At 37.6% G+C, this 27,956-nt stretch overlaps 4 protein-coding genes and 2 long non-coding RNA genes across 9 annotated transcripts; 2 read left to right on the plus strand and 4 right to left on the minus strand.

The window, feature by feature from the left end:
- The first annotated feature begins 116 nt into the window (after positions 1-116).
- Positions 117-5,718, plus strand: LOC140482143 (uncharacterized). Of its 2 annotated transcripts, none has more exons than XR_011961666.1 (4): positions 117-296; positions 2,546-2,749; positions 4,374-4,513; positions 5,514-5,718. It is a non-coding gene; the product is annotated as an uncharacterized lncRNA (long non-coding RNA). The 2 variants fall into 2 exon arrangements; XR_011961667.1 differs by having other exon boundaries at positions 124-296; positions 2,579-2,749.
- Positions 1,000-4,600, minus strand: LOC140482140 (homeobox protein Hox-D5). Of its 2 annotated transcripts, none has more exons than XM_072579153.1 (2): positions 2,254-4,600; positions 1,000-1,889 (listed from the first exon to the last, which is right to left on the minus strand). In XM_072579153.1, exons 1-2 carry the CDS (start codon positions 2,759-2,761, stop codon positions 1,639-1,641), a joined length of 759 nt encoding a protein of 252 aa, XP_072435254.1. In that variant the 5' UTR covers positions 2,762-4,600; the 3' UTR covers positions 1,000-1,638. The 2 variants fall into 2 exon arrangements, with proteins under 2 accessions (XP_072435254.1, XP_072435255.1); XM_072579154.1 differs by having other exon boundaries at positions 1,000-1,886; positions 2,254-4,595.
- Positions 5,719-11,410: 5,692 nt separating the features above from the next.
- LOC140482153 (homeobox protein Hox-D8) lies at positions 11,411-13,479 on the minus strand. Of its 2 annotated transcripts, none has more exons than XM_072579163.1 (2): positions 12,598-13,479; positions 11,411-12,367 (listed from the first exon to the last, which is right to left on the minus strand). In XM_072579163.1, exons 1-2 carry the CDS (start codon positions 13,022-13,024, stop codon positions 12,075-12,077), a joined length of 720 nt encoding a protein of 239 aa, XP_072435264.1. In that variant the 5' UTR covers positions 13,025-13,479; the 3' UTR covers positions 11,411-12,074. The 2 variants fall into 2 exon arrangements, with proteins under 2 accessions (XP_072435264.1, XP_072435263.1); XM_072579162.1 differs by having other exon boundaries at positions 11,411-12,370; positions 12,598-13,462.
- Positions 13,480-18,449: 4,970 nt separating this feature from the next.
- On the minus strand, positions 18,450-20,894 carry hoxd9a (homeobox D9a). Its single transcript, XM_072579161.1, has 2 exons — positions 20,290-20,894; positions 18,450-19,737 (listed from the first exon to the last, which is right to left on the minus strand). The coding sequence occupies exons 1-2, from the start codon at positions 20,855-20,857 to the stop codon at positions 19,496-19,498; spliced, it is 810 nt and encodes a 269-aa protein (XP_072435262.1). The 5' UTR covers positions 20,858-20,894; the 3' UTR covers positions 18,450-19,495.
- On the plus strand, positions 20,143-26,941 carry LOC140482154 (uncharacterized). Its single transcript, XR_011961672.1, has 2 exons — positions 20,143-21,293; positions 23,840-26,941. It is a non-coding gene; the product is annotated as an uncharacterized lncRNA (long non-coding RNA).
- Positions 25,022-27,950, minus strand: hoxd10a (homeobox D10a). The gene is made up of 2 exons (XM_072579159.1): positions 27,106-27,950; positions 25,022-25,907 (listed from the first exon to the last, which is right to left on the minus strand). Exons 1-2 carry the CDS (start codon positions 27,842-27,844, stop codon positions 25,636-25,638), a joined length of 1,011 nt encoding a protein of 336 aa, XP_072435260.1. The 5' UTR covers positions 27,845-27,950; the 3' UTR covers positions 25,022-25,635.
- Positions 27,951-27,956: the final 6 nt, after the last annotated feature.

The following is a 27,956-nucleotide window of genomic DNA, read 5'->3' on the forward strand; positions in this document are numbered from 1 at the left end:
ATGTGAATTATATTTTGGCTTGTCAACTCCCAAACCATAAAACAAAGTTTAATGACATCACGTGCCCCTCCGTAGCCAGTCAGGACGTTGCTCTGTGGCGTCCCTATAAATAACCCTTAAACTTTAAAACTTTTATTCACTAAAGACAGTCAGGTTCATCGAAATGCTCTCCCACTAATATAAAGCTAAACGTCTGAGCACCCAGACGAAGCGTGCCTTGGAGAATAAGCTGCCCTTACTTTAATACGCAATATGGACAGTAGTTCTTATGCAGCCAAGGGGATCTAGTCGATTTGGTAAGTGCAAATACCCTACAAATATACGCGACTGATAGCTGGTAACTTACAGTGAAATAGATATAGGTCGACTGAGAATGGAGAAAAAAGTCTTTTTACAGTTGCTGCTACCTATGACTTTGTTTCCCTATTTCTGTCGCTTCGACGGCTTATTATTTCCTTCTGCTTTTTGGTACACAAATATTCTCAGAAAAGTTAGCATGGAAAATTACTCTATGCAATGGTTGCTGCTGCAAATCCTTCTTATAAGTAACATAATTTATGCAATACATCCTATAAATTGCGGCATCACTTTCCTAAGTATTTATGTCAACATCCATTAATAAAAACAAAGTCGAATTATTCTTCCATTCAGTAAAATCTGTGAAATTATCTTTGAACATTTGACGTGTTTGTAGTCGAGCTGCCGAGTTTCTGAAGAATGAGTCATATTCTTTAATTAAATAAAGTTATTGGAATAGTATGAACTCGACCATCAGTTCTTGCCAACAATAATGTTTTTTTCTAATTCAGAAAAACATTGAAAGACGGTTCAACCCAAGGAACTTTTATGAGTTCTGAAGCATTGAGGCTAGTATTCGGAGAACTTGGGTGTCAACCGAATAGGTGTAAAGTGAGAAAGTAAATGGCTTTTTGTCTTTTCACAAGAAACCAATTGTTCGTCTTTTTACACATCATTAGAGTTCAAACGCCAGGTGAAATATTTATTGATAAAACTGACTTTATTTCAATGTAGGCAAAAAGAAAATCACTTATTTCATGTACATAGGACAAAGTCAGACATTCAGACATTATATCTGTACAGAATATACAAGACATATATACCTGGGACCACAGCAACACTTGTGCCATAAACATTCCAAGGCAAAATCAAACAAAAGAAAGTTTGATGTAAAAAGAGATGACAGGAACAATATTCATCTAAGTTTATAAAATATTATTAATTTAAAATCTTAGCGAAGCTCTATTCCGGTATGGGATTCGTTTGTTCAGAAACCAGATATACAGTACAACTTCATTCTCTTCTCAAGAGATAAATGGCTTGCTTGGCTACATTAAGTCGTTTGACCCCTCTCTCGCTCCTTCTCTAATAATCTAAATTTAGGCATGGCTATTACCATCAATGTATAAAAACATGATTTAACATCTGTTGGTGACAACTGATAAATTGTATTCTTTTCTTGGAAAATTGATAGCAAGACGTTGTACCCATATGAGAACAACGTATTAATAAACGTAACTCATAGAGGAGCACCTAATGTGGCCAAACAACCTTTCCTATTGCAACTTAAAAGATCATCTGGACAGTAATATTGTATAGCCAGAATTAGGATGAAACAAGCTATGGCCGAAAGCCTACTCCTGGGGGGCTGACATTTATACTTTTCAATTTATTGTCCTTTTTCCATTTCATTCTTCGGTTTTGGAACCAGATTTTAATTTGTCTTTCAGTCAGGCACAGGGCGTGAGCGATTTCTATCCGGCGGCGTCGTGTAAGGTATCTGTTATAATGGAATTCCTTCTCCAGCTCCAGGGTCTGGTACCGAGTATATGCTGTCCTCGTTCGTTTCCCTTCTAGCCCACTTAAGCCTTCTTGAGAAAAAGTTGAAAGATGCATTACTACACGCAGTGGAATTTACGAACTTATACAATTTCAGACAAATAGATTAGTGCCTATGTCCATTATATTACAAAGTGTTAATTGTTCGGATATTTTATGTGAAAATAATATAAAATATTTGCATTTTCAGTCGGTAAGATGCAAGGTATGGTGCAACTTCTGGCTAATTGCTGTCCTAATTCGGAGCAACAGTCTTAATGTTCCCATATGATTCAAACGGTCGTCCTTTTACGATTAATCATTCTATATTTTGCTCATACTTGTTATTTAATTACTCAGACTGAACAATTAATTCGATCAAGAATAAAAGGCATGTCAAAAGGTCGAATTGCGTACCTTGGTTAAGGTGCATCTTTTTCATCCATGGGTATATCTGCATTTGCAGTGCTGGATCCTTGTCTAGTTGCCCACTTTCCGGTTTGGGGCTGTTCGTCCCCTTAGGATGTTCATCGTTAACCGGCGATGTGTCCTGGTTACCGTGGTATGAATGATTGGATTCTGTAATAATAGCCCCCGTCTTAATAGCACTATCTGATGAGCTTATTAAAGATCCCGAACAGAAGGCAGGTTCAGGCGATTTCATTTTCACCCCAGATGAACTATGAAAGGTGTTATTGACTGTTTGCAGGTAATTGGTGGACCTTTCATTGTCACCACACAGATTTGAGTTCGAACGAGTCATGCTGAGGTCTATCCCGGTGTAATCATAGCCATACCTGGCGGAGAGCATCGTCGACTCCCTGAAATGCTCGCCGACAGAAGCAGTATTTCCATAACTCGGCAACTGATAATCGTGGCCATTTTGGTAGCGACCTGAGAAGGAGTTTAAAAAGTAGGAACTCATCTGCCTTTAACGGGTTTTGATTTGTGGTTCTTAGACGTTTATTCGGCACTAGACCGAGCGATATATAATGAAATATGGAAATAAAAGGCACATGTCATTTCTCTGCTTTCTACGTATGCAACCAAATATGGGGCACAAGTTTAGATCACGTGCTTTTGTTGACCAGTCGTAAATTCTTGTGCCTGACCCTGGGGGTAATTCATGCAGTGAGAATACTTGCTACGATTTAGCCAGCATGATCCTGTAGCGCCCCCTGCTGACAAACATGAGGAAAGCCAGATTCGCATCAGCAAAATATAATCTGAAAGAAGATCTGACGTTCACACTTTGCAACCTATTTTCCATATAGGTTTATTTATAAAATGGTTCACACTTAAAACCCTGTTAAACCTTGGGTATGAAAGCTGATTTCTGTTACCTGAAATTCGATTTTATTTAACTGACGACATATACAGGAACACAGACACAAAATGTGTATGCGAGTAAAAATTTCCTGTTTAGTAAGTTTGTAAGTGCATAGGTTTGTGTATAATGCATATGTAAAGTAATTTGTGGAATTGGCTTCTGCTGACCATAGGTACAACTATTAAGAAACTGCAAACGTTGATCTGATCCGTTTGTTATTCTGCATTACACCCTAATAATTCAAAATATTTTGTAACACAATTAACGTTTTAAAGTCAATTCAATTTAAAACGTTTATTTCGTATTAATCATGAACGTAATCCTTTAGTTTGATATAGGTTGAAAAAGAATGATTTGCTTGTGGCGAACTGCATAAATGGAAATAAATAACAAGTAAATCTTCTCGGTATCCGACTCTGATTTTTACTCCAAGGTTTAGGATGTTTAACTTCTCTTCCTTGTAGGCAACAACATAGGGAAAGTTCGTTTCCCTGAAAGACAGCTTATCCCTATATAGGATACAGAGGCAGCCTTCCCTCACTTACACACACAGCCCGGGTTTCAATACCTACAACGAATACAATGTCGTTTTCGTAGAACACTGCGCACAGCTATTTCCACATTACGTTGATATCTACATACACTGCGCATTCACAAAGTTTTCCATTAGTTTGCCCAGGCAATCCCACAATTTGCCCATGAAATTCCGGTTTCTGGATAATTGTGTGTTGTCTGTTATGATCGGGGATCTGTTTTTTAAAAAAACCCTGACCAACATGGCATTTTATTTTGTGACTGGATAAGTCGACCCTGAAACCAACCTGAATCGACTGAGAAGCTAAGCGGGCGTGGTATAGGGTTTATTTCTATTTTCGCCGCGGAATTCCTCGTGAGCGTTACTACAGTTATCCCTTGTACAATCTATGTTTTACTTAGATGGACGCATTTGTGTAAAACTCTTATATCTGATGCATATTCCTGTGTAGGTGCTGATGGAATTAAGACAAATTTAATTGTGCAAAGATAGCCTTCGGGCAAATATATACAGATTTCTAAATCATATCGTGCAGACTCCAATTTTGCTCTGTTATCGTTCTCTGCCATGCAGATCCAAACAATCTGAACCAGCCAGAAGGGCAAGGAAACGAACCGAGAAATAAATGCAATATTTGTAATCAAGATTTTTCTTTTTCGGTTTGACGAATAGGCTGCTTATAAATTTTAGATTGCGATTTGTAAAGGAGTTGATAATGAAGGACAAAAGTGTCAAGCATCGACCGTGATAATGCGGGCCTTGCAGGACTTCTTACAAAGATCCGCTCAGAATGGCAGTAATCTTTCAAACAGGTGGAGTACATCTATGCTTTGTTTCTTTTTCTTGGCAAAAAAAAAGGGTGTTCCTATAGATTAGTCAATGCATCGGTTAGCAACAAAATGGGGTTCTTCGGGTTTATGTTTTGACCGCCCCCCCCCCCCCCCCCCCCACCCCACACACACACATATTAGTTTCTCATACAAAACCGTACAGAATTTGATTTCCTTTCTATCGCAGAAACATTTAGATGTTATTTACAGTGACACCTTGCAGCGCTGGAGAATTGAGTTACTTTTATTTATTTTTCAGCTCGCTATCACCAAAGCTTTTAAGAATTGAAGGGCCAAAGTATTACTAATTAATTGAAGTCGAAGCAAATTTCAATGGAAATATTATTATAGTTTGTAATCACAGCCCGTGCAATCCATGCCAGGATACAACATAAACCCACGAAGACCCCAAGTATTATCCTGGGCTCCGGTTTCAAGGTGGAACTGCATAGGCCTTCATTAAAAGTGCATTGATTCCAGATCAATCATGGATTACAATTTATAGCTTAAGAAGTAAAAATATAATATTTTAACAAGTGCATTTTAAATAAAATGCCAGACTATAGGGATGGTTTATTTATCCTTTGTGAAGTTTGATTTGTGTACCCTTGCAATTCTGTTCGAAGAACCCAGTTGCGACACTGTCCAACTGACTCTGTCTAATGCTCGTAAATCTAAAGCTGCGGCAGCCATGTGACAGTCGGCAACAGAAATACTGTCTTTGTCCTGCACTAACAAATCAGGCCGTTCTTACAGTACACGTTATGGAATAGAATGGCTTTTTGCTGCTGACTACAACGCTTTTATTTTTTTCTACTTCACCGAATATTTGTACTCTTGAAACTTTTGAAATAGAATACCCAACAGTCAAATATTCTACACTTTCACCAGGCACGATTGTGGATTATGTTCTGACAATGGAAAGTAGAAATTATTGCGTGCATCACATACTAATTCATTTTTGTTGATTGTCATTTTCCAGTGCGTCTCCCTTATGACAAAATTCAGAAGATCGGGTTCTGGAAATTCGTTGGTTTTCCAAAACTACGAGGATCGAATTGTCTTTGAGGTTGCAATAGACCATTTCCCTCGAATCTGTGCGAAGTGTTTGCATTAAGATTTACTTACTTTCACAACGAGATGCCAATATAAAAGCAGTGCAATAAAAGGTTTAATGTGAACTGGTATTGGGAATCAGACCACCTTTTGTTGCAGACGTTAAATGAAACACGTTTCCATGAAATTATTGATTGTAATATTTTGTTATTACGCTGAAATTATTTGGAAATTATATTTGAGTATGGTTGGTACCAAAGATGTAATATGAGCAAAACGTTTTCGGGTAAAGTTTCTAAATGCACAATTGGACACTTAGCATGAACTATACATACACGCGAACAGACAGGCAGATATTCACACACACATAGGTATACACACAGAGACAGTGCCTGTTGAGTACTTTAGTCGGTTCAGTACAACCACGACGACATGACGCATAATAACAAAAATTAAATAATTCGATTCTAAAACTAGAAAATGAACTGAATAGCAAATATCCGCTTTCTGGTGATGATAATTACAAAGACATTACTGTTGCTCAGTTTTCTTTTTCCATGTCTTCATGCTAAATTACGGATTATTAAGAAAAATCTGCGAAATCACTTTTCAGTCTGTTCATATATTGTAAAAAGTGCAGCGTGTAATAGTCACATAACTCCGAAAAATCAGCTTTATTTTAACGAAAATTATACTTAAACAACTTTATCTCATTTAATTATTTAATGGAGGCAAATAATGCTTGATTTGCAAAGTCTGTAAAATAATTGCCTGACAAATTGCAATGAAGATGGGCGATGCATTGAGAATTAAACAAAAGGTATTATGAACAGAATTAATGTCAAATGTTGCCTGAAAATTAGGGTAAACCTGCAAGTGCTTTGTCAATAGCTAAAATAACATTACTTCTTCAAAACTGATAGAATTCGAGTGTACGTACATTGCTGTTTGTGAATTTTGACTAAAAAACGTCAATATTTAATATAGAAACATTCCTAACGTTATAAAGAATATGATGAAATTGCACATGTTACGCCATATCTGCACACTAGCTACATTTTGAACAGCCTCGCTTTCGCTTTCACAATATGTCTGTTGGTCTATACATTAGATAGGTAGACAGACATTTTGTTCGGTGTTTAATACTATTTTCATATACAAATATGTGACAGATGCACAACAAATCAAGATCGCTATAACTATGGACAAAACGGATGGTCAAACAATAGTCGTTTAATCCGTTTTCACTAAAAGAAGATTGAAAGACAAATCAATTTTCAAATTCTGAATATAAGCATACATTTCAAATGAATGCAATTTTGATGTACTGTCAAAAACAATTTAAGCAATCCTCTCCGAATATTTAATAATTGGAAAAAATACATACAAATAAATGCCTTGGGATATTGCAGAAATGATACATGATACATCTCCTGATGACAGTATCTCGCACACACAACCACCCCCCTCCAACTTTCTAGGCATACGTCTGCAGCAAGGTTTTGCAGTTAAATCGCTCATAATGAGAAAAAATTCCACAACAAAGTAAAGGAATTCAACGATTTTTGGTGATCATTCTGTTTTGCATTGTGAATTCACTTAACATGGATTGGAGCTGTTGGTTCCGAACTAAAAACATTTCCCGCATGAAGACCCCACAGTTTCTATAAAATGTGCTATCCAATTTGGGGACATCTTGCGGGAAATTAATCATCAGATGGTTGAGCTGCTAATATTTTAAACATTGCAAATATAGACGCAGTTCGAAATTTTTCCTGATCCCCTGTTCATTACAAGTATATTGAGAGCACAGTCCGATATCTATTGCCGGGCACTTATTGGAAGAGTACCACTCATTTGTGCAAAGTTCCGTCACGTGGTCAGACATCATTTAAAATGTTGGCTAAACACATCTCCAAAATTCTGATCGCTTCTATGATTACTGCACGGAAATATTAGGATTAAGGCAATGCATATCATTCATCTCTGCACCTAATTCTTAATACAGATGACGTCCAACTCATATCCTTGTATGCAAAATAGCAGACAGAAACAAACTGAAGCCGTCAATCATTAGCTCCCTGAGAAAAAAACCAACCAAAGTCGCGCAATTTGCAATAGCACTACTAATTATCCTACTACAACGCTACACATTCTGATTCATCTCTACTCTGGATCATATGAAAACATATCAGCTGCCCGTGGCGAAGCTTTCATTTCAAAGACAGCCACGAATCGTAGCACTCCGTTCTATTGCGGGAAATAAATATTTAATTAATCTGCGCCACAGCCGCCATATGAATTCCAGTGGCCACCTGGACCTGCTTAGTTCGGACCGTTTTCAAACCCGTCCTGGAGTCATTTAGCCTCAATGCCGCACAACCTCAGAAACAGTTCCCCAGAATCCAGCGAATGAAACAAACGCCTTTTTCCTGCTTTCCATTTACAGCAATATGATTTGCAACAGCAGAGCCAAAACAGCATAGCACTTACCCGGGTTAGGGCGCTTCCCCAATACAGTGACCAGCCTGATATTGTATTCCATTTCTACTTTTTCGATCAATAAAATAACTTGAAAAAGGTAATGCGAAAATTGGAGGGTAAATGGAAGACTGTAAACAGACGTCAGAGCTCTGTGAGAGTGATTAGGTTGCTGAATCCCAGCATGAGACGAATGACTTCCTCACAGTTGTAGGGAAAAGGACTGGACACTGCGAATACAGCAGAAAGTCTCCTTTTTTTGCAAGCAGCTGGCGTCAAATACCAACGACAAAAGCAGGCAAGGGGAGATACTGACAGAAAAGACGATTTGAGACGAGTTAGCAGCGGAATGCAGTGAAATATTCACAAGGGAAATCATGAAAAGGCCATGAACGCAGTTACTAGATTCACATGACCAATGTCAGCCAATAGGATCACGGGCTCCGTCGTAAAAGGTCCATTACAAAGTTGTAAATTTTCTTCAAACAAAAAGGAATTCGCAGCAATTCCTTGCGGATTTCACAAGTATAGCTAGCAAGCGCCATGTTCCCTTTAACGAGTTCTTTGCTACAGCTATTTGTTTTAATATGTATTGTAACGAACGTCTTAACTAACTATATCAGCGGAAATACCGCGACAACATCAAGTGGAATATCAACCAATGCGGGGCGCATTCCAGAGTGCAGCAAACAAATCGTTACAATTTGTTTGTTCATCGCTACTTCTTTAATACATCCTATAGATGTATCAAGTGAAGACATGGGCATTTTTGAAATTAAATCTAGTCAAAAACCATAATAAAGCGGTAATACCAAGAATATCTACTGTTGCCAGTTATGTAATAGAAAACTTATTTTCGTTTCCTCCCGAATTTCTCATTCCATTCAATAAGATCTAATTAAAAGTAGAAAGCAAAATAAACTCAGCAAAAGCGGCTGCAAAATACGCAACAAAACTGCGGCGCCTTCCGTCCTTCCTTCCAATAACAATCAAAATCTCAAGGAAAGTTGTATCATATTCGAAGCTTTGTACGATACATTTTGCACAGGTCAGAAACAGAACAGTAAATATATGCATATGTAGGTGCCGAATGACATGGAGCACGGCATTAAAGTCCTCGTGTATCCACTATCGAGAGAAAATGGGCATTACAAATTCTAGTGCTTCATTAGATTTGGCTTAATCGGCTAAAACTATTCGGCGCTGCGTTAACAGATTAGGCGTGAATGCAAGCATTTAAATCAGTTGGTTCGGTGTATGTTTCCTTCAATGTCCGTGAGCGGGTTCGGTAATTACGGTTTCACCGTGTTGCATGCACGGGAACTTCGAGCATTAGGAGGGAAGCATGTCTGCTGGATATTTGCTTTCCAAGTTTCTCCATTATCCCATACTTACCGCTGATTTAACTCTAGAGAAGGGCTAGCACGCGGCTGTCTTGGCTGCGGTGTTTTGAAGTGATCTTACGGTGAAAATCCAAAACGGCATCACCAGAATCGGGATGAGTTCTCATTTTTAATTTATGAAAATGATAAGACTATTATCAAGGTTACATCAAAATATCATGCATTATATTAATAAAACTTTCAACAGGACAACTGGAAAAATATTTCTGGGCTTGGACTCTGGATGGGGGAGGAATTTCGATAGCGATTTTATTCGAGACCCAAATTGATCAGGAATTGTATGCAACAATTCAGAAGCAATGCCCGTTTCAAAGTATTAATTCCACCCATAAACCTCGCCATTGTGTGCACAATTCGTTCAGTGAAAACTTGCGATTCTTCCTAGCTAATCTGAATACTTGATAAGGCCCGTTCTACCGTCATTGTACAATCCCTTCCTGATCGCTGGTATGGGGATTTGATCATTCAATTTGCAATTGGGAGCAAATGCAGAATAGCATTTAAAAATATGCATATATATCCTGTTTCACACTGATTTGTTCAACTTCAAGAGTTGTTTTTTGATGAAATAGAACATCGCAGAACAATCATACATACATTTAAAATAATCCTGGTAATATGGGAAAGACAGTCATGAAATATTTAATTTTGGACAAATCTGACCCTCTCCTGTTCGAAAATGCAATTAAAAATAATTCTGTTCCAATTTATTTAGAGTCGATTTATTCTGTAAAATTATTTCTATATTGCAATCAGATTGCTATTAAAATAGTATACAAATTTTATTTGCATTAAAATAAAACATAATGCAATTAACATTAAAATGTTTAAAATTACCAATATACAGCTCCAAAACTGGGATTCCCCAACTGCTCAAATCTCTCTCATCAATTAATTAATTGTTGCTTCATATCTGACTATACCTGATACAGTGAGGATATTGCGGTCGTATGACTGACTTATGAACACAGAGAATTTTATTCAATTACAAGGCTGAGGTTGTTTCGAAAATCAGAGATGTTTGTATTATCTCAGTGGATTCTCGAACTCGCCACAAAATGCAGAGTGCTATTTTTAGTTTTAAAAATAAACAACGTCTTTTAATTGTTTGTTCACATTTGAAACACAACGTTTGCATTTTCCCCTCTAATTGTTTCCTGTTTGTTCTTATCAATCTGTCTTTATTGTTTCAGATTGGCCATGCTGTTCTTCTCCCTGTGCAAAGGTGGAGATTCGAAATTCCCGATTCTTATGGTTGAAGTTTATAAGCAACGTGCCCACTGATGTAATTAAAATTCAAATTGGCGCAATCGCTGATAAAGAAAAAAATTCGCGAAAAGTTGGAAGGTTATTCGGCAACCAAAGATGTTGCTTTCTTCCCCAGCCTTCAAACCAGAGAAAAATAAAATGGAGCCAGAAGTCCACAGTTTGTTGAGTGATTTGTAGTGTTAGAACTTTTATTGTCGGTTTTACGAGATTTGCTGATATACGCGTACAGTAGACCGCAGTTTAACACCAACACTAACTTTTACAGCGTCGGCTTAGCCACACATAAGCCAGGCATGTGATCTCATTAACCAATAGTCACTGGAAAGACTTTTAACTTGGGGCATAGATAAACTAATATTCTAATCATCGACGATATCATTAACTTTTATAACTACATATAAAGAATTACGCCATCTTCAGGCTTTTCCGTCCATGTAACAGCCGCGCTGCTGTATGACAGGCCTAAACCTTGTGGCTACTGAGACACAGAAACAAAAATAAAGTGCATCTGATTTCACTGGAAAGTAGCAGCCTAGAAGCAGCCGCAGAAAACTGGCAAGAGGGTAAACCAGTGATCTCAGCTGATGGTCTCCAAATGACCAGATTGATTTTCCTTTATAGCATTTTTGTTCCTTTGGAATACTCGTCGGAAAATGAAACAAGTACACAATTAAATTTAATCAACATTTATTAATTTAATCACATTCGAGCATCTTAAAAAGTGACTATTGCTGCGGAATACCTTGACATTTTTTTTGCTTGTGTTTATAATATGCGTATCAGAGATAGGTAATGGTTGAGAATTTCCAGCCGCAATACACCACCAATTATTTCACACGCACAGTAATTAAGACACATCGTAAGTGCACATTTTTTTCTATCATTAAGTGTGTTCGCAATACATTCCGAATTATTCATTCTATTAGGCAGTTCATGTTGTTGGGTATAATCACAAAATGCTAAATAAAATCAACAAACTAAATCAATCACGATACCATCTCATATTATCGACGTATTAAAAAGCAATAAAATCTTTATTCAAAATGGCGATTTCTTCTGTGATTTTGCCACTTGCCACTTATAATAAGGGGAGCCGCAAATTTCTATATGATGGCTGATCTGTCAAGGTGTGATTGAAAAGGTTAAAATGATGCACAGAGAATTCATGAGATATAATGTCGAATTAAGGCTCTAAAGAACTTAAAAAAAACAGGTGGACAGTTTACATTAACCTAGCCATCAATGTGCTGGAGATTCATTCTGTTCATCACTGTTTAACAGTGCAGTTTGGGCAAACTGAATGACGTTTTGCTTAGAGGCCAAAGGGGGTAAAGTTACTTGGTCTCTTTTTCTGTTGTCTCCTGCTCAGGCTCTTCCTGTTCTTTTTTGACCTCTTCCTCCTCGTCGTCGTTCCGAGAGCTTGGAAATTTGTCCTTGTTGTTTTCCTTTTTCCACTTCATTCTCCTATTTTGAAACCAAATCTTCACCTGCCTCTCTGTCAGTCCCAGAGCATGTGAAACCTCGATCCTTCGCTTTCGTGTCAGATACGGATTGAACAGAAATTCCTTTTCCAGCTCCAGGGTTTGGAATCGGCTGTAAGTTTGTCTTCCTCTGCGTCTGCCGGGCGCTGCTAAACAACACGAGAATCACAGGAGACAGTAAATATTGGAAAATTGCACACAAGCAAATCATTACAGACTAGCAGCAAGAACAACAAGCCTGGTTTTGAACGGTAATGCCATACAAAGAAAGTGTTGCTATAAAAGCAGACAGACTATTACAGACCGCGTTAAAACACGTTGGCGATAGAACTGTGCAGTAAAACGTGAGATGGAAGCTAATTCTAATATATCCAACCTTGAGGTCTCATCCAGGGAAACATTTGAGTAGGAGACGAGTTCTGATTTAAGTGTTCTGGTTCTTCGCCAATATTACTGCTAGACGATTTACAGTCAGGATATTGTACCAGATCGGCCTCTTGCTGTGTCGTAAAAATTTGCTGTCTTTGTAAGTTATCGTATCCGTAAAATTTAGAGGGGTCACCATGACACGTAATTCCACAAGGATTCTGTTGAAAGCCAGCATTAGGAAGTGCAGATGTCCCATGATGGTAAAAATCTTGAACTTGAGCTGGGTGCTGGAAGCTTGCGCCGCTGCTGGGACCATAGACGACAGCGTGTCTGCTGGTCACGTCTTGTGGAAACCGGCAGTCGTAGTAAGTGGGACTCAGAGCTTCTCCTGGTTTGTACTTGGAGTAGAATGGATTAACAAAATATGAACTCATCTGTGCAGACTCTAGAATGACCAATGGATATCAACAAAATAAATGTTAAACAATACTGAAGTGATGTTATTGGGTTCCCCGATCTACACAGTGCTCATGATGGCAATGCAGGTCCTGTATGCACTGATGCCCCGTGGAACATACTCGCTAATACTGTAGGTACACAACTGCCTCACTGCTTTGGCTGCTTCACTTTGAAACCGCAGATCAGTTCTAAGCCAACTGGGAAGATCGTTGACTGCCGTTTACAGTTGCCGCTTTCGCGGGCAATACGTCTGTGCTGGGAAATGATATTTTTTCTCAAAAAAATGTAGAGGGCATAGAGATCGGAAAAAAAAGATAACATGCGGATTAATATACTGAGCACACTCTCATTACAATTAGGCGGGCCGCATCACAGAAAACATGAAATACGTGCGCCACTCAACTGAAGAGAAATGAAGCTGGCCTGGTTACAGCACAGCAATTAGATTTTAGAGCACAACAAGGTGAGACTGGTCTCAAGGTCAAAACATAGTCAAAAATGAGGGGGTGGAGGTGGTTTGGGGGCTTGCTGTTTGGGGTATGTGTGGGCGGGGGTTTGGCGGGGGAAGCCAGAGGGCTAAAAGGCTAAAGTTAGAATTAAGATCAGGGATTATTTTTATTGGCTGTTTCTGTAAATCTTGTTGGATCTACACCAATCTGTCAATCTGTCCCTCTCCGGCTTGTACTTTTAGATGTTTATTTGTACTTATATTTCTACTTACAGATATACATTCATACTTACACATATTTATACTTGCAGATTTATATTCATACCTATATATATTTATCCTTATATATATCCCTGCATTTTGCAGTTACCCCTTTATGCCAATAGATATATCTTTATACTTGATAAAGCAGATGTGTCTGTAATTTCCATATGAACGGTTATCACCCTTCTACAATTCTTTATGTTATTGGGGGTATTTGGGAGCAGCTGAACAAAGCGTTCCTTGCTATTAAAAAATGTTCGCGCCATTGATACAGATTATGAAGTCTCCCTTCTCCGAAGAACGTGGAGAAATAGTTACCCTTGCCTCAGAGATATGGGTTCACTTAACTTAAACTTCGAGGTTAATTACTGGCTAATGAAAATCATGCCTATGAATACAGTTTCCATCATTTCAGCCCTGGCATACGTCATGGCCGAGGAAAAGTAGCTTGGTTCTCCAGGCAAATACAAAGTTTGCAGTGTGAGGTTGATAGTTGATCAAGAACTTAAGCATCGGGAGGAAGAGCAAGCCTGAGATTCTAGGCGTGCAGTGCCCGAACTGGTTAGTTTCAGTTGTTGATGGCTCATGAATAAAGAGAATTCCATTTTCCCCTTTTAAACGACTGCGTTTAAAGTTTAAACGAAAAGAGTCCTTGATCTGCTAAACTTGTATTCACCGGTGAACTTTGTTCCTCACGCATCGATGGCTGTCTCAACTCGCCAGAATGCTTCAGGAAATAGCACCAGAAATATCCTTATTGGCTGCTGCACAGAAAAATTCTCCTTGCACTGCAATGAATTCAGAATACGTTCGTTCAAAATGAGCCCAAAACGTGTAGCAGTTGTATTCCTCCCAGCAGCTCTTCATTTATTTGTTGAAATCAAAAAGCCAACTAAAAAGTCACAATTTGTACAATTTCAGTTTAATTTGACGAATTTATCCATGAATTGCAACTAAAAGCTTCAGGTTTTCCTGTTATAGTTGCATGATAATTACAGATTCTGATCGCATTTATCACTAAAATCTCCGACAAACCCGCACTTTTTAATGAACGGAATATTCTCATTAATCGGTAACGCGATAAATAGATTGGATATTAACGTTATTGTGTGCGTACTTATACATGGAAATTTACTCTTCGGCCACATCCTTCTTGTCGAAATGCTCACCTCATTTAAGTGCATTTACAAGGAAGGATAAATGTTATGAGCAGAATCTCTCGCCTTACTATCCTTTTTTTGTGTAGAAAGCATGCAAATTATTTTACATGTTGAACAAGATTCTGAAACATAAATTGGAATGTCCACATATACCAATCGCTAATGTCAGTGTGTGTTTTTAAGCTTTAGTTTACATCCTTTTTGCTGTGTTATCTGAAGGGATTACAAAACGCCTTGTCTAATTGCAACAAAATGCCTCAGAAATCCGAAAAATGAGTTCGCCACGTTGAGTTAACTAAATAATTCCACAGTCATCAACGACAAATGAATGCGTCCAGTATTATTCGCAATAATGCAATGGAGAGCGGAGTTCAAGCCTAATATAAAACAGCTAAGTACACGTGTTAACAAAAAAAGGTAGCAAGGTTTTTTTTGCCGAAATCCTGAAAATATTCTCTTGTTGAGGAGATACATCAAATGTCATTGTTTAGATACAAATTTAGCCTTTGCGCCAGGCCCTCCTCATTTCTTTCTCTGTGAAATATTTTTTAAAATGTAGCCAATTTACTCCGGGACACATACGGGAAATTGTTTAACAATGGGTACTGTGTAAATCATTTTATTTTAGTTTCAAATCTGTAACTATTGCAAATAGTTCAAATTACTCATAATTTATTAAAATGATTCGAACATAATTTTAAAAGAAATGTTGCAAGGGGAAACTGGTAAAACTGATGGCCAGCGGTTTTTTTTAAACGTAGGCCGAATCCCCTTTTCGTTGCTGTTTTGAAACTGGGATGCACGGGAAAATGAATCGAAACTTACGCCGTTAAGGTCGAGAATTATACGCTTTCGTAAAATTAGCTGGGAATGTAATCCAGTTGAAGTGATATTTCTGTAGTCGCTTGTAGAATTTCACTTTTTCTTACCGAATAGTGATTTGTATTAACCAATGAAAAAGAAAAAAACTCTGAAATCCTTCTTCTGGAACCCAACTCCAAAACGTAGATGACTATGATAGTCGCATACAACATCAATCTATTGCCCAAACATCACATTTTATAGTTTAGAGAAATGGGCATCACTGCAACAAAGGAGAATGCAGATGCCAAAATGGTGTGTGCTTGTGAAAGTTATAGTTGCAATCGATGTGAATTTTAATAGAAAATCGTTCACATTCTTCACGCAATTCGTTTAAAGTCGAAAGTTCCACTTTGCCTCTATTTTGTAATAAATTTCTAAAATGTTATATGGAATCGTTTATTTTGAATTGATTAAATGCTTACATCCGTTTGATTTAGAGCGCTTTTTCAAATTTAAGATTATAATTGTTAAGCTTGTACTTTGAAATTAGTCCAAAAAGCCAGGCTACAGATAGTACTATTATTCACGTTTTCAAAATGTGATCTGGCTATGAAAACTTATGACTTTTCTTATAACCGATTTACTGCGAATCTGTTCTCATTTGCAGTTTTTACATTGTTACAGTGGAGCGACAGCACCGCCTAGTGGACAATCCAATGAAATACACGTGAAAACGCATTGAGACTTCTTTGATTTTTCACGGAATCATTCAAGAACTAGTTGACATGCTTGTAAAGAAACGAAACACAAAAAGGAGTTCCAGTGAGATCTCAATAAATGCTAAAGGTTGCTTTACATATGATTATTCAGAACTATCACTGAAGTTTGCTTGAAGTGTAGTATACTTTGTAAAAAAAAATCTCAGCGTCCATGGCTCTCCCAGTGAATCTACACGTTTAAAGGTTAGATGATAGTTTGAAACTTCACACTTTTGCAATCGAACAGAAAACAGTTGGTCAATTCTGTTTTATTTCTTTGGAAATGCTTCCTAAAACAAATGTAAGTTATATCAAATTGATTGCAGATATATTAAAGCGGAAAAATATATATTGCATTTTATAATCAGAAAAGAAACTACGTGGCTGGGGGGTGGGGAAGGTGGTAGTGTGGTGAGAGAGATGTGTGACTCCACGTGTGTACAGAGACAAAGAAATAAACAGAGGCCACAGTGCTAACTAATATTAAATATTTGGAAAGATTCAAATTTGTTTCCCAAAGGCCGAGAAAATATCGTTTGGATGTTGTACATGAAGCTATTGATTTTGTTTAAATTTGTGAATAAATTTACATGCACATGTGTGCAGGGTCAGAAACATTAATTTGGACGTACAAAATTAATAAGTTCATTAACGAGCGTGGTGTTCACTTTAGCTTCCACTGTCATTTAACAACCGGACACACATATAAGAGTATAAATCATTTGCATCTTTCAAGAAAATGCTTGGAACATATACATTTTTTTCTGTCGCTTTCTTTTTCAGTTAATGACCTAAGCCGATAGGTTTCCCCGTCGATGTTATTGCTATTGAACGAGATATGCGGATTAATCGATATATAAGTTTGCCTTATGGTGAAGTGTACTTCACTGCACTACCTATATGTATGTTTGGGAATAGATAAGTTTGTCCAAACTCAAGAAACAAAGACGAATTGATTGTCTTCGCTCCTTTGACCAGTATCTGAGTTTTGTTTGTTATTAACAGCCAAAAACATCTGAATTGGTTGATTTCAAAGAAGTCTGCAATTACATGAAGAAAACTATAAAGTCATTAGGTCAGACGTCTAGCCAGTGTTGGGGTTTATTGTACCCCGTTCCTTCCGGTTCTAAAGTACTATATGTAGAATTGTGGCAATAGATGGCGTTGTAATTCAACACTTTCTGAGCACTAAAGTTTTCAGAAGATTCTCCAAAAAGAATGAAGGTCTAGTTTTACAAGGACGCGCAATTGTTTTCAGTCTGAAACATTAATGAGATAGTGGCATGAAATAAAGTGTTCTGTGACCACTTAGGTGTATAATGATTATAAACCCGCACTAGGGTTTTGCCAGCAATGTGTGCTTAGTTGTTTATTTTTATATCTTTAACTAAAGCACCCAGTGTATTTGCAACTATGAATCATTCCAACGTGCTATGTGTCGGATACCGCGACAATAATATAAATAACTTATTGTTCCTACAACAGACAATAAACTATCGACATTTTGCGACACAACCGATCGAAAGTAACTTCCTTCGAGTAAATACCTACTCACATACTAAGAAAATAATCGAAGTCTATTGATTAAAAATGTCTTTATTTTACAAAATACTTTTGAGTTGCATTGTGCTATTGCACTACATGTGACAGTATGCGTTTGGATGATAATTGGTAGTTATTAAAATTCAGGATTCCGGAATTGTTTTTACTATTTATACCAACCAGGAGTCTTCTTCCTTCACGAGGTCAATACCAGACTGTTGATCAGCTCATTTAAGCAAAATCCCCTTTGGGTCATCATAATCTCAGCATCCATTTAGCAATACGGCTCTTCGGAAAGAAGTGGGGGCAATAGTCTGCACTTCTTACGGAATATATGACCTTGCAGTCTGCGTTTAAATGACCAAGAGCTTACAGTCAAAAGAGTTTATCGAATCATAAATGACTTTTGAAACAGTCAGCAAAATTGAAATCTTTGCAATTTTTTATTGTTATCATGACGAGAAAACGTGAGGTACAAACCAATGGACATGGATGGAACTTTCTGCTCAGCCTTTTGACGTTTGCAGTGCAGCATCAGATCTGTTATCACATCTAGTGTTAGCTAGTGAATACTGCAAAGGATCTGGGAGTAAGCGAAAAGCTACTGTGTTACTATATTTTCTTACATCTTCATTACATTAAATACATTGCATTTTATCCAAGTAAGCACATCTTTACTGAAGGTGACGCAATACACACAGAATTAAAGCAGATCATGTTCACTTGTTATTAAAATAAGCTTGCTTCAGATTGTCCCAAACGCACAGAAAGATGTCTATGCCATTTTAAAATTAAAACAACATTTATACACCTTTCAATTTATTTGTGTTCCTTAGTCAAATGACACTTCCTAGATTAATGACACTTTAGGGTTATTCGAAAAATGTGCCTTCCCATAATGACCGTGATGGCCTGTTAATTTCATTTGAAATATTTAAAATAAATAGTACATCGGCTCGACACTTTATTAACAGGATGGTTATGTCACTGTACTTGAAAGCAACTGAATGGTGCTCAGCCAGTGACATTTGTATCATATTTGACCAAGTATTTGAATTTTAAAAAATGGAACAGAAAGACAAAGAGTTTGCTTTTTTTATATTTATATCGAAATGATACACTAACTGTACAGCGGAAATACATTTTACAAGTTGCACAACCAAAACAAATATTCAAATATGCATATTTTATTTTTATATAAAACATGTATATTGTAATCATGTCAAAGTTTTTAAAATACGACAGGCAATGTGCTGACTTCAGTTTAAGTTCCGTTTAATGTATCCCAATAGCAGCAAATCAGGAACAGTCTCTGGGTGAATGTCAGTTGTTTAAATACAAGGTTGCTCTGGAGCAGGACAACACTGGGAAAGATAAACCGTGCTTCGATTAGGCACCACTAGATAGACAAAACGCTTTTTACACCGTCTGTAGGATTTTCAGACTTATAATTAAGAAGCAGCTGATCGTTCAAGACTCTTCGTTATTTTTCACCTTGTTCATCTTTTTCATTTTCATCCTTCTGTTCTGAAACCAGATCTTTACTTGCCTCTCAGTAAGATTTAAAATTCTAGCAACTTCATAACGCCGGTCTCTGGTGAGATACATATTAAATAAAAACTCTTTTTCTAATTCAAGCGTCTGGTACTTGGTGTAAGGACAACGCTTCTTCCTGGTAGAGCGCGCGTGGATCCAATTTATTGCAGGATGATCTGTAAGGAATGGGAGGGGAAAAAGAAGCAAGAACTTAAGCATGAACATCTCCTGAACATTTTCAACGGAATTTTAGACAGCTTAAAGAATGCCCACGATCACAATAATGTTGCTTAAATCTGCAGTGCTCTCCCCCACTGGGTGCTTGACAAGTTCAGTGAGATTTAATATACTGAGCAGTTGAGACATTGATTTCAACCTATTTCGGGTCGTGTTGAAATGGATTGTTGTTTAACAGAAAATAATATTTGATGAATATAATGGAAAAATACAGTTACAAAAGTTGAATTGGGGGAAAAGAATCTACTTTCGACTTTCAAATTGCCCTGTAAAGTGCAACGAGAAGGAATGCATGATCGTTTTAAAGTCATGTCAGACTCAAATTTGTGTGTAAAAATTCCCTGTAAACAATATAAACTCTTTACTGTGGCTGTGGCTTTTCAGACTTGGGTAAGCGTCTAGACATTTTTATAGGTTTGTAAAACCATCAGCTTTGCATACTCGGGTCTACAGGTTGGGGTTGTAAATCAAGCTGCAATTTTTACACTTACTTGGGTCAAGTTGCTGTTGTTTCTCCTCCTTGTGCTCACTGTTGCTCGTAGTCTCGGAGCTGGTGCAGCCAAGCTCCTTGGGAAGCTTCTCCCTGCACTCTGGGTAAGTGCCGCAAGTGAAGTCCGGTAGGCTGAGGGTTTGCAGCTCATAGGAAGAGCACTCAGTCCTCTTGGTTGACAAAGTTTCTGGTTTGATCCCGTAATGCCGGCCATTAGGATGGAATCCGGGGAAGGAGACTGAAGTGGAAATCGGTTCTAACCACGAACGTACATATCTGCTGTCTCCAGCTGCAAGATGCGATTGATGCATGTAAGGATGATAGATTCCTGCAACGGCGGCAGAGGATTGAGGGTGAACGGGAGACCAGGGATTTGAAAATGCGGTTGACTTGGGGGTAAAACTGCAGGAAGAGAAATCTGAAGTGTCTGCTACACCTGATGGCCTTGAAGCTGTGCCTTGGGCATATCTAGTCGCGTATAAGTCCTCTGTCTCCTGCCCTATTAAAGAATCAACATAATAATTGTGTATAGTGCCACCGGTCGACATTTTAGACTCTCTCGCTTTCATAGAAAAGGTTACACTGGAAAGTGTATCTGATACCTTCACTCAGAACAATCATAGTATTTTGCCGACTACAGTTGCAGCTATTGGTTGCGGGACTCACGTGATTATATTTACTAATAGAGAGAGTAAATCAATCCGCCCATCAGCCTGACCGCAACGGGGCCTAGTCCAGCTTTATACCAACTTGAAAACCATGCACTATGAATGGACAAAACAAAATCACTTGATCAGGATTGTTGGAAATATTCTGCTGGATCCAAAGGAGCAACTTCTGTAAATGCAGTTAAACCAGTTCTGGAGAAACAGGGGGACTACTTTCCCGTCAGCTAATTAATGTCTGTCACTCATTTTATAATCAGCAATGCGTAGTCCATGATCTATGTCAAGAGCAGATATCTGTTAGCTTAGTGCAATAAAGCGGCAAGAAAACACCTTCGAGGTACGTTGGTGCTTCTATACTGTGTATCCCTATTTAGAAAAGAGCTTGTATAGACGATTGATTGCTTTATCCCATAAAAGGAGTAAACGACATGTTGTAAAATGAAGGATTTGAGCTGCTTGTTTTAAAATCTGGAGTATTGCTGAGTTTATTTTCCTCACTTCGAATTTTCTTCAGCTAGTATTTTATTTTGTTTTAAACATCATTGCATTTGAAGTAAACGATTCCTCGCCCCTTTATAGTCTGTACTCAGAAGCCGTCATAAATGCTTTTATGTCTATCAATAAAAATTTTATGAGGTGCATTTGATTATACATTAATGTGTCTTTAATAAAACAAGCCTCTTTTGGCAGAGTAAAGCACGTTTAACCAAAACTGGACGCCAAAATGTTCCCACAAGGTGCGAGTATTCCCGTCTATAAATATGTTTGCCGTACATGGTCTGTTTACAGCAGACCACTGCACCATGGTATTCCAAAGAGGCGAATGTACCCACAGTTGGGGACTTAAATGCATCCCAGCCCCAGTGCGGTGTTTCAATGCTGGTCCATACAATAGAGAACTGCACTGAGTTTGAAAGAAAAGATCGAGAAGTTTGAATTGTTTCCGAGTTTTAGAATATGATGCCCACGAACCAGCTGCAGAGAAATGTCGTTCTTCTTCAGAAAACACATTCACTGACCGTCGACCCTGATACAAATCAGGCAAACTTTCTTTGTGAGAAAGGGGATAAAGTTTAGATTTTGTTGTTTTTCGTATAGATACATTTAGACTGATCTTTCTTGATCATATCGAATATTTTTCTAAAGAAATGGTCAGTAACTGCGCAGTAATCTTGACATTCACCATGACGAGATTATAGTCATTAATTGTGTCCATCTCACGGACAACTCACAAACTCCATCCTATTAAAACAGGCTTTATTTTTATCGCTTCTGTTTATTTTCTTGTTTATGGGCAGATACGTTATTATTTGTATTTTCTTCAAGGTGAACAAGAAGAAATCATACTTAACCGATCATAGTGAATGGTCAAAACGGGGAGATTAGGAAAGCTGAAACATAACGCACAATATGAACCCTTCAACTCAACCTCGCTCTGATATGAACTGTTACAGATTACCTTAATGCACTCAAGTCACTTTCTTTAAACAATCTGCAATCTTTGAAGACCTAATTTTCAAGTTTATTTAAAGTTAAATAAATAACAATCTTGCTGGTTTTAGTGAGCACTTTCCCACTGATCGGGTTTTTATTTCGCAAGTTGCTAGTTTTTGTGAAATTGAAGCGACAGGAGCACATTGACGGCAATTGATTTACTTCACTCACAAATGTAGCGTTCAGTTTCTTTCACGCTGGAAATTAATAGTAATGGAAGAAATCCAGGCTGCAGTTAGGTGCTGTGATTGTTAGGCCGACACAACAGCATGGTTTATGTTATTGCAGATAAGGTTATTTCGGTAAAGCACAAATAAATTCAAATTTCTACAGCCTTCTTGTTTATGAAGTTGACTGATTTATCAGGAATGTCGTCGGAAAGCACCTCCTTTCGTTGATTGCCATTTTACAGCAAGTCAACTAAAACTTTGTCTTTTACAGAGTTAATGTGGTTAAGGTGCATTATCAACTATTCGCCCACCTTCACAAATTAACTCGCATTGAGAGAACTCTTTGCAAGTGAAAGGTCAGATGAATAGTACGCCAGTGATGAAGGATTACTTTTCTTATAAGTTTCCTGTCATGTGATGCAGAAGACAAAACCAAAATGTCGCGTTTAAATAATATGAGCATTTGCATGGATCGGGATGCCAGTAAACTCCAATTGGGAAATATTTTTTTTCTATTTTTAATTGTTTTCAATGAGAAGTAAGTACTTTCCTCAGTTATATCATGTTAATTCGCTTTGTAAGTACACAGACGGTTGTTCAAATGAATCGGGCAAGCTGTTTTCCCCTGCAGATTAATCTACAGAATTAGAGAGGAAAAAAAACATTCGTGGGGCTGTTGCTAAACGATTTCTGCAATGCTTGTGTTCTTGATTGTGTAAAAACTATGCATTATTTCAAACTTGGACTTGATTGAGCTGATGATTATGCTTAATTCGGTTTGACCTGTTTTCTTAATGCCCCTGTACACTCTGTGATTCCAAATGTGTCACGATTTTCCTTCGGTGTAAAGCATTTGCGACAGACACACGGAATATATATTTTCTTTAACGACGTTATAATGTTTATGACATTATCGAAGTCTTTTGTCATTTTGAAATAACAGTAAGTGTGGAGTACTTGTTACTATTATATTCGTGCCTTTTTGTCTTCTTCTTGAAAGACAGTCCTGTACAATTATTGATAAAGGGTAGGAATTCGGTAGGCTTTGAAAAGAAGTGCATGCGTAAATGCAGATTTAGCTTGACTTCTGACGCTCTTCATTAATTGGATGGAGCCTTCTCTATAAATAAGTGTATCGAATTAAAACTTTGACTGGCCGTTTTATTCAGTCTACTCTCCTCTCCTAACGCTTAGATTTGTTTCTCTATATGAAATTTAGATTAAAGAATGGCGTTGAAGAAATGTCACGAAAGTATGCGAAACTCGTCACGTTGCGCGCTAAAAATATCGAGGATCCAACCATGTTACTAAAGTTTTTTTTTATTGCCGCGGGTGACAGTTACAAGATACAGCTGCGCTTCCTAGAAGGACCGAACATTGAATTCATAATGCTTGACCCCCTACTGCAGCCAAATATCTTCAGTATTTCGTACCGGATAAAATAACCCTTCAGCACGAAAATGATCGTTTACATGGAACACGTGGGAATCACTAGTCCAAGGTGTCTATTTATTAATACCAAAGTGGCAGCCATAAAAAATATAGTTTTGATCTGATGGTTAAGGTACAACTCAAATAAATGATCAAGCAGATTTGTATTTGTGAATAAAGCGGGTTACTATTCCCCGTAAATATTTCCTCAGAAAACCTTAACAGTGAATGTTATTGATTCAAATTAAATTAGACACCACTTACTCCTGCCGCAACCGTAGATTTAGCCGCAAACATATAAAAGGAAATGACTGGGTTATTATTGACACACATATCTCCCAAGAGACAAAGTATGAATAAATATGTAACCAAAACACAAATGCTGAAAAAATTAGAAATATTCAGTAGGTCAGACAGCATCCGCGGAGGGTAATCGAGCTGAAGTTTCAGTCGTTTTCTGGCATTTTCTGTTTTATTTCAAATTCCCAGTCTTCAGCCTTTCATGAAATAAATGTCTGCCTTTTTTGGGGCCGGTTCCTAATTAGAGTATATTCTTTTTTTTATAAAACTAAAATAGACGTATAAGGACAGAATAAACCATGTTTTGTTAAATTGGTATCTACACGTGCAGGTTTTGTGGTTTGTCCCACACTAGGCACACTGCAGAGTCTAAATTTGTTGTTTAATTTAGAATCTAGCAATTCAGGGTGAGTCTCCTACTAATTACGAAAACGTAAAGTTTTCTGTAGTGTTGGGAAATAGTAATTAATTAATATCTGCATTGGCACCTATATCAATATCTCTATTAATATTTGTACCACGTCGTTGCATTTACTAAACCTTTACCAGTTGTAAGAAACACTGTGCTTGACGTTGTTAAATCATTTTGTTGAAGTATCCTCGAATAATTTAACAATTTCGCCTAGGCCATGGACAAAGGTTTCTCAAGTTGTGAAATAGATTAAAGAAATTGAAATCTAATTTAGCATTTATTGTTTATATTTATATATATACATATATACGTGCAACAGACACATGCATATAAATAGACATGAAAATTTGCATCACGACTCCATCACATACTCCAAAAAAGGATTTAAGAATTTCTTCCAGAGACCTCATGAGTTTAACACAGTATTTTGTGGGACCACTGCTTAAGAGTAACCTCAAAATAAACAATTCCAATCGTCTGTGTCTGATACGACTTTTCACGATATTGTCACATCTGATTTGTAATTACTAAATAAATGTCATTTTTCTGTATTTCCTAATTTTGTAAAATGTGATGTTCTGATGTACAGTACACTTTCTCCAAATTACACGAATAATTGTAGCATGTCAAATAACTTAAGTTCTACTTACTAAACAAAGTAAGTAGTTTGCTCCATGTTAGACAGAATAATTTCTTAGAAAATATTCTTGTTAAGTAAACGTGCTATTGTACTTTCAAACAACCATAACACTAAAATGGTCAAATCAGAACAGATGACAATATCCCAGAGTGGAGAAAGAGAAGGATTCCAGTCTCCAGTAAACCATTACAATATTAAATGTTTGGGATCGCAGTGGAATCGTATTTCACACTCAAGAGAAGGTTAGATTCGTGGTCAGTTCTCGAATTCGAGTTTCCCGGTTCATTTTCTTCAGCTTCATTCTGCGATTTTGAAACCAGATCTTGACTTGTCTGTCGGTCAGATTCACGCTCTTACTTATCTCTAGACGGCGCTCACGAGTCAGATACATATTAAATAAAAATTCTTTTTCTAATTCCAGTGTCTGATATTTTGTATAAGGACATCTCTTCTTCCTTCCACTCTTTGCTGTTAGCCAGTTGCTTATTGGAGTTTTGATCTCTTCTAGCAGAAGTAAGAAATAAGAAATGAGATTTTCGCAAACATGTCTTTAACATAATAACTCAAGCAAAACCCAGACAGTACGGTTGAACATAATCCTGACATCCTGACACAGCTCAGCGAACCTCTGCACATTCTTCGCTTGTTGCCAAATAGTCAAAACAAATAAACACACAATTTGGGAGAAATCCAAAGATCGAATCTCTTATTAACGCAAGGAAATTTTCTTTAAAATCCTTTAGATATTGACAAAGACTATTATATCTCAGGTTTTGGGGTAGCTTTCTTTGCGAATTGTAAAATATTTTCCAGAGCAATAAAGATGCACGGGAATCAAACAATTCGTCAGATACGATGTATGATTAGTAGGCAATACTATTACTTGTGAATGGAATGTAAAGACGTAGGTTAGTTGCACCGACAGGCTTTTCACCAATAAGTCGTTTTTCAACTTCATAACGTAAATTTAATGATTGCAAAATCCTGACAGTACAAACCTATGTCTCTATGACAATAATTCCTGAGGCAAATCTTAGGCTATTAAACATACTATCGCTGCCACTTATCGAACAGGTTAATTGGAATTTATGATTGTACGTGCTAGAAATATTTCACGTTCTTAGTATGAAACTTCTATCATAGTTCATTGTAATATGTTACATATCCAACATAAACTATACCAGGGAAAACGACCGTTCTAACTGCGACTAGCACTTTCCCATCGAATCTTTCCAAGTCAGCAAATGGTGGAAGTAGCTTACTTTTCACAATAGAGTGAGTAAGACTGAGCTTGCACTGTGGCCCTAAATGTAGAAATAGGTAATCTTAATATTTGTAGTTCATGATTGCTAAAACTTTCGGGTTAAACCTTAGGAGTGGATTAGAAGACGCATGGCAACACTAAAATGAAATTATCAAGGTTAGACTGACATCTGTAAATGATTTGTTGGCTTTTGCTACGTCATTAACAATGTAATAGTATTACGGAGCATATTTTCCAACATGTCATAAAAATAAAGCTATCCTTTTATACGACATTTATCAGACTTTGTTTCTCATTTGTAATTATAGGTGATCAGAAATACACATAAACCAGTCAAATATACTGCTCTAACAAAGTTATGCATTGCAGTGACTATGTAAGCTTTTGGATCGGCTGTACGATGTTACCATGCTCACATTCAATATTTTAAATGCTCACCTTTAGTCTCGTTATCCGACAGTTCCGAGCCAGATTCGGCTTCCTCAGCGGGTACACTGGCCTCCACTAAACTCGGCTTTGGTTCAGGAGTTTCCACATAAATCCCCTTAATGGATTCCTGCGCATTTGGTTTCTCGTTTATTTTCCCTTCCATTGGTGACTGGTTGGATACCTGGAGTTTACTGATAAGCCCTAGATTTGACTGCGGCATTACATTTGAACGGATCTCCCCAGCTTGACTATAATCCAGGCTTTTCTCCAATGGATAAGCCTGACAGAGTCTGAAATATCCCGGGATGGGAATCTCAGGATTTTCAATCGAACAGTTTTCGGACAGCAGTCTGGGATAGGTAGAGATTGCGGTCGGATTGAGTTTCGCCCGTTTATCTGAATTATACATGCAGCAAGTGCTTTCCTCCTTTATGCTAGCAGGGAAGGAACACGTGGGCATCTGTGGAGTAACAGGTTGTTCAATTCGGCATGGTCTAGAATGGTCAGGCCAGCCATCTACCTGAGATATATACGGATGAACGCTGATGCTCATATTTTGATGGCTAACCTCTCCTCGTTTAGTCATGGTCGGGAGCAGTCCACAGGTCTGCATTCCGTAAGTTCCCATATCCGTGCTCGATGGCATGTACATAGAGCTGCTTGAATAGAAACCGTCACCCCGACACGCACTAATCAGGGAATCTACTAAAAACGAGTTCGTAGCGGGAGAGCTATTGGGGCAGGACATTTTGAAGAGTAATTTGAAGGAGGCAGATGATGTCCTTTGTAAGCTGACATCTCTAACAAAACATTCCCTGTGTAATTGTGGATGCCTCGGTAGAATCACATGACTACTGGGC

This window comes from Chiloscyllium punctatum, chromosome 10, assembly GCF_047496795.1.
Source record: "Chiloscyllium punctatum isolate Juve2018m chromosome 10, sChiPun1.3, whole genome shotgun sequence".
In the NCBI taxonomy this organism is placed as follows: domain Eukaryota; kingdom Metazoa; phylum Chordata; class Chondrichthyes; order Orectolobiformes; family Hemiscylliidae; genus Chiloscyllium; species Chiloscyllium punctatum.